Genomic DNA, 15,848 nt, shown 5'->3' on the forward strand with positions numbered 1-15,848 from the left:
TACGGTACTCGGGAGAGCTGACTGTCATGTAGTTGTTGCTGCGACTCGTTTAGCCCTGCTAAGCAGCGTTATCGAACGGAAGCACTGCTTTGAGGTTTAATCGTATTCCGTCGCATTGCCGTTTGCAGGGTTTCTGGACAAGAACAATGATCTGTTGTTCCGGAACCTGAAAGAGGTACTGCCGAGTTGTGTGAAATTTTCCTGGCAGGCGTTCATTCATGCACAGTCACTAATATGAATGGAGTGATATTTATGGGAGTGATTTTTTCATGCATTTATTTTTTATACGGTGTCAAAACAACGGCCGTTGCGATTAACCCAAAGAACAAAGAGCTGTTTCCAGTACGTACCGAGGCTCAGCCTTTAATGACTACGGGACATAGTGTAGAAATATCTACACTGGGGAAGACAAAGGTGGTCAGGTGTGGTACTAATAACGCCACCAGCCGTCATAGGTGCCGTGGTGGCGAGATGTTAACTCCCTCGCCTGGTATACAGGAGGTCGTGGGTTCGATCCTGACCCTGATGCCTGAATATTTGGAGTGTGCATATCTCTTTTTTTTTTCTCCGGATCCTCCGCTTTTTCCCCTTCCCATTTATAAACGCGCGCCCTAGGGTATTTTACTCCTGCTATAAGTTTCCACGCGATGATGAGCCACTTCGTTGAGTTATCATTTGTGATTGCCAGGTCGCTTCCGAAAAATAACTATATGGCTCAGTGGGCCTTGCCTGGTTGGGGGAAATAAAAAAGGTTCTCACCAACTGCACTTAACCCCCGGCAGTCTCTGTAGGCTCTTTGGGGGTGGAGGGGGTCGTTGTACACGTGGCCTTGCTGCTTGCGCAGTACCCTGTTATTCACGGCGTCTGTGCGTGCATCTTCTAGGCCATGGCCGGAGCGGAGAACGCCATCCTGAAGCAATGCTTCCAGCGCAACGAGCTGGTCGACAAGAAGCGCCCAGAAACGGTGATGACTCCAACGGGGCGGGGGGACCACTCACCGCCTCGCCGCACGTACACGCCCGCGGTTTAGCGCGACTTTGTCGCCATGCCAACAGCAGTGACAGCAGTGTAACGGTGTGAACGAGCCGACGGCGATATGTAAATACGCTCGGGGTGCGATATGATCGTTTTAATCGGCACGTGCGTAGCGATCAGCTTGAGGGTTTTACCTTCATCAAGTGAATCTCGTGGAGCTCTTTCCTCGCAATAATTATTTTTGATGATTACCGGCGGGTGAAATATTAGAAATTAAACATTTCTCAACTAAGCCCGTTATTACAACCTCGTGAATAGTTTTTATGTGTATGTTTGCTCAACTGTGTTTGGGCACACAATAATAATTCACCCCTACCCAGCGATCGTAAAAGATTCGTCACGATCTGGGATTGCGATTGAGTACAATAATCTAGTCTTTTTTTTACCGCATGTATTTAACCCAATCTCACCGGATCTCAAAAGCTAAGCAGAGTTTGAGCTTGGATAATGCGTGGATGGGCGACCACCAAGCACGGCGGGGTTGCCGATAGGTTGTGGGGCATTGTGGTTGGGCAGCAGAGGGCAGTTGCAGCAAAATTAATTCGATCATGCTTCCATGCTCGCGTATCTGTATCTCCTCACCTTCATCATCCCGTACTGTGACCAGCGTGGTGAAGTATGGTCGATTGACCCCCACGACCCGCACGGCGTGGCGAGGCCCTAACCCGGCAGGCAAGAGGCGTGACGAGAGGCGGTGCGCGTGATCACCGGGCAAGAGTCGTTGAGTCTGAACCGCTGCGTGCCTGGAATCGTTGTGGTGGGACAGGCGGCCACGCAGTTCAAGGGCAGCCTGGCACAGCTGATGGAGATCCTCATGTCCAAGGAGCCGTCCTACGTGCGCTGCATCAAACCCAACGACGCCAAGCAGCCCAGTGAGTGCCGCCGCTCCAGGCCTACATCGGTCGTCGTCGTCGTCAGCCGTGCTCTATCCACTGGTGGATGGAGGCCCCTCCCCAAGCCATAACCATCTCTTGTTTGTCCTGCGAGACACCCACCCCCCCCTACCCTTGTTACACAAACACTCTCCCATGATTGTCGACCGCATCCACTCCCAGCGGGCTCCATCCGTGAACGGACTTACACGTGAGAATCAAAACGTAGAATTGGGCTAAATCCGGACGTTGTGTTTTTCATACACCACGCTCGCGTATGATCTCAGCATCCCCGCGATGGAATGCTGTCGCGTGCGCCACCGAGTCGATCGTCATCTCCTCTTGCCCCCCCCCCCCCCTCGTGCCGCCACGCGCGCGCGCTCTCTGCAGGCAAATTCGACGACGTGCTGATCCGCCACCAGGTGAAGTACCTGGGCCTCATGGAGAACCTGCGTGTGCGCAGGGCTGGCTTTGCCTACCGCCGCAAATACGACGCCTTCCTCAACAGGTAACCGCCCGTCGCGTCCACCGACGGGGGCTTTTTTGCTGTTCCCGCGAAACTTCACTCCCCCTCGATTCCTCAATCCGTTTATTGAGGATGTGTTTTTTTTACTTTTTTTACTTTTTACGGGACGCCGTATGACGTCGCCTTTGTGTGCCCGGGGCAGGTACAAGTCTTTGTGCCCAGAGACGTGGCCCACGTGGCGCGGGCCGGAGGTTGAGGGCGTTAAGCGCCTGGTGAAGCACCTCAACTACCGGCCGGAGGAGTTCAAGATGGGCCGGTACGCGCGCCTCTCAGCCACGACCCAGCAATCGCCGCTCGTCTTATCTGTTGCGAGTTGAAGTATCTTATCTCCCTGTTCTTATGAGAATTGTGGTGGTTACCCATCCATCTCCTTTGATGGTCCTGAATCATTTGTGAAATTTGAACGTTCCTATGGAGGAGGGTACGAGTCTATCCAATGACCTCTTCGCAATGCCAACGTGGCACAAGAACGCGAGAGGGTGACGTACGATGATACGTTTAACGTAATTGTATTCACGTTTTAAGTGCGAACGTCTTGCAATCGCGTAAGCTTTGTGCCCACGAGGTGCACTCACCTTGCACGCAGGGTTCTGTTTGGAATAAACCCTGTACATAAGGCCACCCTATCCAAAAGCCATCTTCCTGTTGAGGCAGCCGACTTATATCAGACACCGTCTGTGGATGGAACCGGCGCTTATTTCACAAGAGCCCAATGTCCACCGTTTGGCGTGTTCATAATACGAGGTTTTATTTTCCGAACGAGTTCTTTCGTGTTCCTGATGCCGACCACCGCCTGCCCTTGGGAATTGCTTTCAGAATCAGAATCTTTTGTTTAGGCCCGCAGGAGGAATCCGATGAGCTCTGAAGCTCTTTTCCTCGCAGATGTCCAGTCGGGGCGGTTCACACTTACAGACGTTTGACACACGTACAGACTTCGCTGCCAACAATATATATGCACGTAATTGTGTGTTTTTTTTACTTTTACAGGTCCAAAATTTTCATCCGGTTCCCAAAAACCCTGTTTGCGACGGAAGATGCGTTTGAAAAGCGAAAGCACGGCATAGGTGAGTGAACACCTCAGGATCGCCTTGCCTGGTCGCTTTCACTTATTATGGCCGTTTGACAAATGAACATAATGGGCAGTGGTTGCTCCCAAGGCTCTGTTTGTCGATGAATAAACAGATGATGGTCATTGACAATCCCTTTGTCAATCCGCTGCTGGATGAAGGCCACGTCACACATGTCCTTCCCCCCCCCCCGCTCCTCCAATTGGCACACATGGCTACGTACGATGCGAAAGACGTTCAACATACATTCATGCGTACACTTGCATATTGTGTGCGTACATCGTTTAAATGTTATGTGCTTACGCGCACGATTGGACTCGTGTATCGCGAGCGGGTGGACGTTGACGGACCCGCGCGCTCGTGTTGTCCTGCAGTGACCACTGTGCAGGCAGCGTACCGTGGACACTACCAGCGCAAGAAGTTCCTGAAGATGCGGACTGCATGTGAGTGGGCCGCGCGTCAACACGCACCTCACTCAGAGGAGCGCCGCAGCTCGTCGCCGTGGCCCCGTGGCCCCTCCCCCTTCCTCGCTCACCTCGGTCCCCTCTCCCGCTATTACATCGCTTGGCTCTGCTGCTGCTACTTCGTCGTCGTCGGTGTTAAACGTCACACTTTGTTGACCCCAGACCTCCACTCTGCCCCGGCATCTTTGCCGACCCTTGCGCCGCTGCTTGTCTGGTTTTTAGCCGGACGTGTCGTGCGATATTACGCCTCCTCCGATCCATCGCGCAACGAGGCAAGGGATCGGTCCATCTTGTTGGTTTGGGGAAACTCTCACGCCGTGAACTCGTCCGCGTGGACGTCTTTCGCTTTCGTGGTCGTGTTGGTTTGGGGAAACTCTCACGCCGTGAACTCGTCCGCGTGGACGTCTTTCGCTTTCGTGGTCGTGTTGGTTTGGGGAAACTCTCACGCCGTGAACTCGTCCGCGTGGACGTCTTTCGCTTTCGTGGTCGTGTTGGTTTGGGGAAACTCTCACGCCGTGAACTCGTCCGCGTGGACGTCTTTCGCTTTCGTGGTCGTGTTGGTTTGGGGAAACTCTCACGCCGTGAACTCGTCCGCGTGGACGTCTTTCGCTTTCGTGGTCGTGTTGGTTTGGGGAAACTCTCACGCCGTGAACTCGTCCGCGTGGACGTCTTTCGCTTTCGTGGTCCCCCTCGTCCTACGGGTCGTGGATGTTTCTCGAGTTCCCGCCGTTTCCGTCCAACGCGCGGGAGTTTCCCTTGATGAGGAATTTGCCAAACATCCCAAAGGCAGGAGGGGGGACATCCTTTGACGAAAGAAACTTGAGACTCGGTGGGGATTTCCGGCCTGAACGACATCATGTTACTCATCGACCACTACTTTTTCCCCCCCACAAGGCGAAGAAGATGCGTCATATTTATTTTTAATCGGCACGGTCGTCTTGGGTTCTAATGTTCGCGTACTACGGACAGAGTGACGCGACCCAACTTCTGCGTCGCATGACTCAGCTCGGCTCACTCTTACCACTCACATCCCCTTCGTGTCCTGTTACGGTTTCGTTCTGGCGGTAATCTAAGCCTATCGTGCATCAGCTCTGGCCGATGGGCGCAGCAAGTCACAGCTTCGTGAGAATGTCGTACGAGTGGGAGTTGAGGCGGTACAGATGTGGGCGGCGTGTGACGGTGTGCGAGTGCATTACTGCAAGGTGCCTTGGAGGGACACGTGGTGTATTATTCCCTGGACGTGTGTAGTGACACCCAACACGATAGTCTTCATTAATAGGAATCTTTATTTCTTCCAGCACGAGACAGTCTTCAAAGATTCCTTTCACTTCAAGTGTCTCGAGCTTCTCGCGTTTCCCCCCTCCTTATATATCCCTCAAGCCCCTCTCTCGAAGGTTCCTTGACCCACTTCCCCTCCAGCCAATCACCTTCCCACTTTCTCTAACGGATCCCAACCGACCTCCCTCTCAATCATCCTCCATTTCCCGCCCTTTTCATTTTGAATTTCTCCTCCAATCCCCTTCATCCATTTCCCCGCCTCTAACCAATCCCCTTTCAGGCCCGTTAAGTACCAATCAGAGGGCTTTGTATTTTACTTCCTGATTATCCATGTCACGTGGTGTCCACCACGTCAGGTGAGTATCGTTGGTAGTGATGCAATCTCAACACGTGTAAATCCACCCAACCAGGGCAGTCACCTCACCACCGTGTGCAAATCTAACGATTTGACGTTACAAATGAATCGCTGGCAGCAGCCATAAATACGTGACTCGCCAAAACGGGGAATTGTGTGTAGAGGGTCGTGTGACCTGCCAATTTACTAGGCCCCAACGGCGGCAGTCGTGAACGCAGCGCGGTGTCGGACGATGAGCATGTCCCGTCCCACGAACGGCGGCTTGGCACGCACAAGCGCACAAAGCGCGCCGTTGGCCAACGCAACAAGGGCATTTCGCAAGGGAAACACGGCGTTCACGACGCCGCACACATTGTATCCGTAGCGATAATAGTGTTCAGTTTTGTATTGGCGTCGTGCATGCAAATCGTACCTCGCATTCGCCGAGGAAGCTGGAAGGCAGCGAAGCGGCGGGCAAGCATCAACAGTTGCGCGGGACTCTGTGTAGTCTTTTCATTAATTTGGTTTATTTCACGAGTGTGCTTACCTTAATAGGTGTTCGCAAGTAACACTTGCCCCAACACTCCAGGTCTGGGTATTGCATGTGCGTGTGTGTGCGGAGACAAAGGCGGCCGGGCGTGGTGTCGGCCACCCAAACCCCTCGTGTGCCGTGCCGGCCTTGATAGGTGCTCGCTAACATCACTTACCCCCACAGTCTGTTTTCTATATGGGGGATATTTGCCTTTACTGCGTGTTTTACGCCTTCGTGGGGCATTGATTGTGTTTCGCGCGTGTGCAGCTATTGCGGTGCAGGCGTGGTGGCGCGGCCTCCTGGCACGCAGGCACGCGGCACGCCGACGCTGGGCCGTGCTGGTCGTGCGCAAGTGAGTTGCTTGCGCCCCTCCGTTCATCGCCATCACCACTCGCGTGGGGGGGGGGGGGGGCCCGAAACCACCCCATGGCCTCAAGGACATCGTGTGGCCTCGGTCCCAGGACTTTGCTTCAAGGCACACCAGCCTTGACACAGGCCTCGGGCCCAGAGGGATCCGGCCCTGACCTCGATATAAGAGAGGATCTTGGCCTTGATAAAAGACGATCGTGGCCTCAGTATATTTGAGGATCCTGGCCCTGTAGCTCCAGGCCTCGGCCTTGGCCTCGTGGGTCCCGGGCCTTCAGTCCAGGCCTGTGTTCGAACGCAGGTTTTGTTTTAATATTCCCGGTTTAAGTTCCCCGTCATGTTACGACGTTGAAAAGACTCTCGTTCAAAACTCTTTTGTGAGCAGTGCGTTACGTAATGTCACAGGATCGGCCCCCAGAAGGTGACGTCGTCTCTGAAGTCCGTCTAGAAAGCCTTGTCTTGTGCCCTGTAAAAAGTTTTTTGATATCGAGCCAAAACGGGGTTGATCTTCCATTTGTTAAAAACAAATTAAATGGGGTGCTTTCAATGCGGTCATTGATGACCGAGATTATATCATCAACCTACTGCAATTAAGAACGCAGTTTAAATTCAGGGTGGCTAAAACCAGGAACGCATGATCTCAGCAGTGACCACACAGTGTTTTGATATCATGACTATACCATTGAGCAACCTTGCCACATCTTAAATTGTCATTTAAATGTGTACCAACTCGCTTTTGTACCATACCTTGAAAATTATAATGTTAAGTTTTTTTCTGCTCTGAGTAAGTTTTGGTAACAGAATTACCATGCATAGGCAAAAGATCTGACCTGTCCTAATCATTCAGGAAATATGTTCCTTTCATAAGCACAACCGGGTGCCACGGTGGCCAGGAGATGTTAACTACCTCGCCTGGTATGCAGGAGGTCGTGGGTTCGATCCTGACCCTGTGACACCTGCTGAATATTTGGAGTTTGCGTGTCTCTCTCTCTCTGTGGTCGCATTGATTTTTCTCCGGGTCATCCGGATTTTTTCCTCCACGTTTAGAATCAATATGCCTTTCGAGTATTTGGGAGCTGTTAAACTTTCCACACGATAAGCCACTTTGTTGAGTCATTGTTTCTGGCCAAGTTGGCCAAGAGCTACATAGCTCAGTGGAGCTTACCCGGTTAAAATAAGAAATAAAAATGTTAGTTGGTTTAAATTCTAATGATGATTATGACTGTAAGTTAACGAGAAGATTTCCACCTTTCACATCCACCAGTTTGCGTCTTTGAGGGAGCTGCGAGGCGTTTGTGTGTAAGTGGTTCCACTGTCGTGCCCGCCCGCCCGCCCGCGCGTCGTTCAGGTTCGTCAGCGGCTTCTCCCACCGCCACAAGCCGCGGTGCCCCGAGAACGCCGACTTCCTCGACTTTGTCCGCGTCTCCTTCCTGCAGCGCCTGCGCTCCCAGCTGCCGCACAGCGTCCTCGACAAGGCCTGGCCGGTGCCGCCCCCTGCGCTCACCGAGGTAGCCACGACGCCCCACCGTGGCCAGCGCTGCGCGTGGGAGGGGAGAGAGGGGGGGGAGTGTGGGGGGGGGGGCTTCCTTTTCTTAACCCCTCCTTAAAGAGAGGTGAAGGTGCAGCCCTGAAACGGACATCCTTGTGCCACTGTTGGCGGAAGGACCTTCACTCGAGGAGGGAGGGGGGGGGGCGGCTCTCGATAGAGACTCCCTCTGTGAAGTTGGTTTCGCTGCCGGGCGACGAACGTTATTCTCTGCAGCATTGCCCTATTACACGCATATCATGGTGCTGTCACGTGACATGCAAGGCATGATGGGAGGACCGATCCAATGGTCACAGTTGTGCCTTTTGCTGTCGAATAAATCACCTCGTGCAGTGTGTTATCTCTCTTTATTTGTTTCCAGCCTGCACACACGCTGGAAACAACTGCTAATACTTTAGTTTCTAGAAAGTATTAGCATTGGGCTTTTTTTACGGTGCAAACAAGATAGCACAAATACAAACACTTCTTGAACTGTGACCCTGAATCCACAGCACCTTCGTACGTTTTGGTTGTGCATCTCTTTTAAGCCCACGCATTCGGGCATGAAGTAAATACGAGCTTTATTTGTTGTACTTTAAATGTTTGACACCGCTCCTCGGTCGGTGTCGTTGCCGCTGCTGCAGGCCTCGGATCAGCTGAGGACACTGTGCATGCAGAACATGGTGCGGAGCTACTGCAAGAAGATCAGCCCCGAGCGCAAGCGACAGGTGAAGGAGCACGACTCATGTGTGTGCGCTCTGCAGCACGTGGCAGCAGCAGCAGCAGCAGCGCGGACTGGCACGAACACCCCCACGTGTCCACAAGCAATCTGAGCGGACTGATTAATGTGAAGTGTTCGGTCCTGAACAGCGCCCCCCCCCCCCCTCTACCACCCTCCCCCCCTTTAACACGGATCGGCAATGCTGCTGAAGTGTTGGGTCAAACAAGTGCTAATGACCGACACAATGTGGGAAGGCTTTCATCATTTGGACCGTGACGCCAGCACCCCATTGCCTCCCCATTAAGAAAGACATCAGGGGATCTTTAGCCTCCACTGTGAAGCAGAGAGGGCCGCGTGTTTCAATGGTGAATGCACCCGCAGTATTAACCAGGGGCGGCCTGCCGGATTCGGACCACGAACCTCTGCTACAAGCGGCGAAACACCCTTCCCCCGCTGCGCCATGTCACCGCCCCAGACGTGCGCGCGATGTGCGCGACAGGCTCGCCACACCGGTTGACTGGCAGGTGTTGGTCTTGCTGGTGGTGTGTGCACGTAGCTGGAGCAGAAGGAGTTGGCCAGCCGGCTCTTCAAGGGACGCAAGGACAACTACCCGCAGAGCGTGCCCAAGCCGTTTGCAGACTCCCGACTGAGTACGTATCTCTCGCACGCGCAAAGACATGGATCCCCCCCTCCCCCTTAGAGCCTTTAGCACGGGTTTGGGGCAAGTGCTGTTAGCGAGCACCTATGAAGGCCAGCACGGCACACGAGGTGGTGGGTGGTCAGCACCACGCCTGACCGCCTTTGGCTCCCCAGTGGCGATGCTTACACATCGCACCAGGTGCTGATTTGAGGCCGAGTCGACCTCGGGGAGCCCGAGGACCGGTTTAGATAATCGTCACTGGTGTTGGCCGTGAGCGGGACTCAAACTCGGGTCACCGGGTTCTGTAGCGCAGCGCGCTAACCGCTACACATGCACACGGGGACACGCCTACACACATGAGCACGTACACACGTGACACAAAGGCAAAGGTCCGCCGTATAGCCTTTCCAGACTTGTGGGGCAAGTGCGGTTAGAGAGCACTTGTGAAGACCGGCAAGGCACACGTGGAGGTGTGTGGCCAGCACCATGCCCGGTCGCTTCGGCTCCCCCCAGTGGATCTCACAATCGCCCAGCCACTGGTTACTCCGTTCAGTGACCACCCACACATTCATTCAGACACCGCCAGCCGCCTGTCCCTGTTGTATGTGTACGCCTAGAAGTTAGATTGTTTTATGTACGTTTTGTGTCGAATATAACTCTGTGTTGTTTTTTTTCCTGAATAGCCACTTAAAACGATGTAAATCGTCTTGTTTTACAGATAACAGTGACATCAACCCTAAAGTCCTGCAAGCAATTGGCAACAGCAAAGTCAAGGTAATATGACAAAGACAAAGATCCCCCATATAGCCTTTATGACTGTTTGGGCAAGTGCTGTTAGTGAGCACCTATTAAGGCCGGCACAGCACACTGGGGGGGTTTGTGGCCAGCACTGCACCTCACTGCCTTTGTCCTCGGTGCTGATGTGGACACACTGCACCAGGTACTCATTTCAGGCTGAGTCGACCTAGGGGAACGCCCATGACCAGTTCAGATATTTGTCACCAATGTTGGTTGTGAGCGGGAGTCAAACTCGGATGGTTGGATTCGTAGTGAAGTGAATTAAGAGTCACAAAGCTGTAATCGGTTCACGGAAACCCTGCAGCCACGTGATTTTACGTCCTCCACAAAAAGCAAACTGAGAATCGATTCTTGACGAGGATCGCGGTCCACGATCGCCCAATTCTATGAATCACTGCGAGGGTGAATGGCGACACAGGGCAGCAGACACACAAATGTGGCACTGTGTGAGCCCGTGACACCCAGTACACACACACAGGGCAGCAGACACACACGTGGCACCATCAGCCCGTGACACCTAGTACACACACACAGGGCAGCAGACACACACGTGGCACCATCAGCCCGTGACACCCAGTACACACACACAGGGCAGCAGACACACACGTGGCACTATCAGCCGGTGACACTCAGTATATACACACAGGGCAGCAGACACGGCTGAGCAGAGGTCGCAAGCGGGTTTTGATTCCTTACCCGTACCCGGCCGTACCAGGTCGCAAACGGGTAGCCGGGTATCGGGTAGGGTACGGGTATCGGGTACCCGGTTGCGACCTCTGCGGCTGAGCGTTTCTTCGCCGTGCCACCAAACAAAATCGGTCGGTCACTCGCGTGACAGCGGGCTGCTCGTTTTTCCCTCTTGCGCAGTACGGCGTGCCGGTGACCAAGTACGACCGGCACGGCTACAAGCCGCGCGTGCGTCAGCTGTTGCTGTCGGACCAGGTCGTCTACGTGGCGGAGGAGGGAAAGCTGAAGCAGAGCATCGACTACAGCCAGCTGGCCGGTGAGCAACTCGCAGCACGCTCGGCTCGGCACAAATCGGTGTGGATTTGTGTAGCGCACAGATGCAAATTCATCTCGAGAGACGCTGCACGCACGCTGCACAAAACCCCCCCCGCCCCCCCCGGGTAGCCTTTATCGGATTGTTGGGGCAAGTGCTGTTAGCGATTGTAACTTGTGAATGTTGCGGGTTTACTCTCCAACACACCGGTGTGCTGAACTAGTAACGAATTGGCACGTTTTGTTCACGTGACAAACCTTCCTGTTTGGCTGTCGGTGGCTGGCGGGTTTAACGGCACACTTATATTTATGCGATCTAACCCAAAAACCTCTGTTATAGCGAGTAGCACCTCTTGCAGGCCGGCACGGCACACGAAGGGGGTGGGTGGCCAGAACCACGCCCGACCACCTTTGTCTCCCGAGTGGCAATGTATACACACTGCCCCAGGTACTCATTTGAGGCCGAGTCGACCTAGGGGAGGAGAACCAGGACCGGTTTAGATAATCATCACTGGGTGTTGGCCATGAGCGGGACTCAAACTCGGTTCACTAGGTTCATAGCGCAGCGCGCTAACCGCTACACCACCGCGCACACACACGGACAGACGATGGGACATCTGTTAATGTTTTGCCGTGCTTCCAGGCACACAGAGGCAGAGGGCACAAACAACAGCGTGATTTCATTTCATGTTGTGTGCACTTTGTTTTGCACTTCGGCCTGGAATGCGCCCAGTCTTATTGAGGTGTCGGGAGCGAAGCAGGGTTCGATGGCTGTGCCTCGATATTATGACCAGAATCAAGGATGAGAAAGTCGTGGGGCACGCATCAGTGTTCCGCTGCAGACACTCTCATGCCTGTGTAAGCAAAGTATGCTTGTGCCTATGAGTACACACGTGTACACATGCATGTGAAAGTCACCTTTACAGGATAGTATATACAGGGACTTCTCTACTTACGAACGAGTTGGGTTCCAGGTGTCTGTTCGTAAGTCCAACTGTACTCCTGCCGATTCCAAACGTGTTGTACGGCATGTACACTAAGCACAGGGAAATTGCTTTACACGTTATATAATCTCCTGTAGATGTAGATGCCACTGGTTCTTCACGTTCTGCAGATGTAGATGCCACCACCGCCATCTATTGCGCGGCGGTTGAACTTACGACTTTCGGTCCGAACAGGCAACTGGAAATACGGACCAGGTTTGTTCATATCTCTGAAAGTTCGTCAATCGAATGTTTGAAAGTAGAGAAGTCCCTGTACTGCATTTGCCTAAACACACGTGCGCACACCCTCAAAACAAATGTGGCTTTTTTTTCTTACCTAGTTAGTCTTGAAATGATACCCATCTCGTTGGCCCTTTGATCGTCTTGATAGCCCGTGGCCATGTCAATAACGAATGCACATTCAGTCCTTTGTACCAGGCGTGTAAAACGAACACCTCGTTTGTTTTCATTGCTCACTCGTCAAATACTCCGCACTGACCACACCCAGTCGAGTCACACTTCGCCTCATTTGCTCTTGCCCATTAGACAATCCCCGTATTCTACAAATTATGAGACGATCTGGAATGTAAGACGCCTGCCCGCCTGCCTGCCCGCCTGCCTGCCCGCCTGTCCATCTCAATCAAATTAAACTAAAACAATTTTTATTTTTGCCAGGTATGGCCCACTGAGCGTATATAGCTCCTTCTCAGAAGCGAGCTCGCCATCACAAATGATAGCTCAACGAAGTGGCTTATCGATGTGGAAATGTATAGCGGCAGCCAAATGCTCTAAACGCGTGATGGTGATTCTAAACGTGGAGGGGAAAAGCCGGAGGACCCAAAGAGAAGTCCACGCAACCGCGGGGAGAGAGAGACACGCAGACTCCAAATATACAGCAGCAGGCGTCAGTGTCGGGATCGAAATCACAACCTCCTGTATACCAGGCGAGCTAGTTAACATCTCGCCACCGTGGCACACACATTTTAACAAATTTAGCCACACATCTGCCGGGTTATACTATGCACCCCCCAACCTTTACAAGGGGAGGGGGATGTGCATGTCATTATAATCGTTAATAAGCGTTAATAACCAGCAAAGTTGTACAAAGATACTCGGGATGCGTGTGCTGCTGTGGGTGGATTTGTGATCAATAACGATGGACGACAGTCCGTCTTGCCACTTTGCCGTCGATCACTCTTCGACCTTTCAACGCCGTTGTTTTTCCAGCAGCATTTCTTTCACGAGCCTCACTGCCGATGAGATTTCGGAAGGCCAAAACCAGCCTCACAGTTTGCTTGCGTAAACACATTTTGAGGAATAATATTGGTCTGTAGAGTCAACAGACTGATGGACTAAAATACATCTTTGAATGCATGCGTGTGGAGAGATGAACAGGCGTGTGCGTGCGTGCGTGTGTGTGTACGCGCGTTTCTGTCTGACAGGCATCTCGGTGAGCTCGCTGAGCGACGGTCTCTTTGTCCTCCACGTGCCTTGTGAAGACAACAAGCAGAAGGCAGGCCTGCACCCGGTCGCACGTGGCAGACTTTTGTATTCACACTATTTTTGAAATGTGACCAGAGAAATACTGACATTGACCAACGCCATTTTATCTTCTCAATGGCCCAGCCTTACGAGATAAGCAAGAGGGGGATGACAAAGCTCACGTTCGCAAAGCGGAATTTTTCGTCGCACAATCTTTCACGAGTCCTCTCCTCAACAGTCAGGCCTTAGCCTCAAACTCCCGCAACTCTGTCGTAATTGAATCATTATAATAATAATCTACTCTTGGTCTTAAGCCTCACCTTACCATATTAATTAAAAAGTGTGCCGTTCCTGGCCCTTCCTCCCTCAACCATTATATATACGGGGTAGTATTTCTTGTGATCTCTCATTTACTTGATACAGCTGTCGTGGCTGTGACGGTACCACCTGAAGACGGAGGCTTGTGTTGCTTCCGAAACGTCGTGAATTTTTTAATTTGTTTTATTTTACTTTTATTAATTTAAATTTTTTACCTACGTGACTTTACCGAAAAAATCCAAGAGTATGAATCCTTGCAGTCACGAAAGCTTCAAATCTAGAAATAATAATCTAGCCTAGTAAGTTGGGACTAAAGTTAAGTGAGGTTGCAATGAACACATTTGTAATTTTATTTTGTAAATTACCTTGCCAATGTATGTTTTAAATGGGACATGTATGAGTGGTCACTGAAACAATTTATTTTAATTTTTGTATGTATATATGTCTATTAATATATATGTGGGGAGCGGTTAGCGCGCTGCGCTATCAACCCGGCGACTCGAGTTCGATTCCGGCTCACGGCCAACACCAGTGACGATTATTTGTTCCTGGGCCCCGCCTAGGTCGACTCAGCCTCAAATGAGTACCTGGTGCGATGTGTAAAAACATGGCCACTAGGGAGGCAAAGGCGGCCGGGCGTGGTGCTGGCCACCCACCCCCCTCGTATGTCGTGCCGGCCTTCATAGGTGCTCGCTAACCGCACTTGCCCCAACAGTAGGTAACATGCTATATGGGGGAATCTTTATCTTTGTTTTTATCTACGTGTGTATGTATGTACGTATGCAGGAAGCACAATTGAATGATGAGTTTTGAGACGAGGTTCTGCTGTGTCTCTCGTTCGTCCCTCGTTTGCACCGCTCCCTGTGGGCTCCTGCAGGGAGACGTGGTGCTGCAGAGTGACTACATAATCGAGACTCTCACCAAACTCGCCATGATCGCGAAGAAATCGGACAACATCAACATCACCCAGGGCAGGTGTGTAGGCATTTCACAGCACCACACGCACATGTGTACGTGCGTACGTATGTGTACTGTATGTTGAACTTCTTTTCGCACCGTACGTAGTCAACCGTCACTCGATCGTGTAACACCGTCGCTAGGGTCGGGAAACATACGGGTTAGCAGGCATAACCTGTGAGTACGTCCACATTAGGGGGGCAACGTTGCCGCTATGCCGTAGTCCCAACTGAGTAGTTTTGCAGGTCTCAGTGTCAGCGTTGGGATGTTGAGCCAACAGCGGTTACGTGGCATGCTGCCTTAGCCTTGGGAGGACACCGGAGACGCCCCGGAGAAAACCCACGCGGAACAAGGGGAGAAGGTGCAGACCCCACGCGGGGAATCGAACCTCGCCACCCGAGGAGGGACCATCCGAGTTGCGCGCCGATGCCCCCCCCCCCCTCCCCGCGCTGCCACAGCGGCGCGTTGCGTCGCCGTGTGTTACACACGGCGAACTTGCCAGATTGCGGTCTCCTGATCTGTGTCCTGTGGTGCGTGTTGTGTTGCGCGCGCACGCCCGCCCTCTCTCCCATTGTGTGGCGCAGCATCAAGTTCAGCTCTGGGCCGGGCAAGGAGGGAACCATTGAGTTCTCGTCGGGCTCGGAGCTCATCGTGGGCAAGGCAAAGAATGGCCACCTCTCCGTGGTGAGTTGAACCTACGGTTTACCACTAAGTGTGGATGAAGGGACGTCAGAAGTGGTTCTGTAACGTCATCTTCCAGGGATGCCCTCTAACACTGGGTGGTGCGCCGCTCACTGCAAAAGTTCATGCCTCCGTCTCACGGCACGATGCAGATAGCACAGTAACTGGGAGGGGAATAAAAAAACAACATTGTCATATGTAGGCCTCCACCACCCCCCCCCCAAACCTCCACCACTTCTCATGATCCGACGATGCATCGATCTCCCGAAC

General features: G+C 52.6%; 1 protein-coding gene across 1 annotated transcript in view; it reads left to right on the forward strand.

Moving 5' to 3' along the window:
• MYO1C (myosin IC) overlaps nt 1–15,848 on the forward strand; it is a 37,835-nt gene that overhangs the window by 21,782 nt on the left and 205 nt on the right. Inside the window, exons 16-31 of the mRNA XM_078873815.1 lie at nt 129–175; nt 884–964; nt 1,802–1,907; nt 2,298–2,415; nt 2,576–2,689; nt 3,421–3,497; nt 3,875–3,943; nt 6,376–6,460; nt 7,823–7,982; nt 8,644–8,727; nt 9,277–9,370; nt 10,079–10,134; nt 11,026–11,161; nt 13,583–13,653; nt 14,818–14,915; nt 15,482–15,581. Of these exons, the coding sequence (XP_078729941.1) occupies nt 129–175; nt 884–964; nt 1,802–1,907; nt 2,298–2,415; nt 2,576–2,689; nt 3,421–3,497; nt 3,875–3,943; nt 6,376–6,460; nt 7,823–7,982; nt 8,644–8,727; nt 9,277–9,370; nt 10,079–10,134; nt 11,026–11,161; nt 13,583–13,653; nt 14,818–14,915; nt 15,482–15,581 (1,496 nt within the window). The remainder of the gene's footprint in view (nt 1–128; nt 176–883; nt 965–1,801; nt 1,908–2,297; nt 2,416–2,575; nt 2,690–3,420; nt 3,498–3,874; nt 3,944–6,375; nt 6,461–7,822; nt 7,983–8,643; nt 8,728–9,276; nt 9,371–10,078; nt 10,135–11,025; nt 11,162–13,582; nt 13,654–14,817; nt 14,916–15,481; nt 15,582–15,848) is intronic.

This window comes from Lampetra fluviatilis, chromosome 37 (genome assembly GCF_964198595.1).
Source record: "Lampetra fluviatilis chromosome 37, kcLamFluv1.1, whole genome shotgun sequence".
NCBI classification, from domain to species: domain Eukaryota; kingdom Metazoa; phylum Chordata; class Hyperoartia; order Petromyzontiformes; family Petromyzontidae; genus Lampetra; species Lampetra fluviatilis.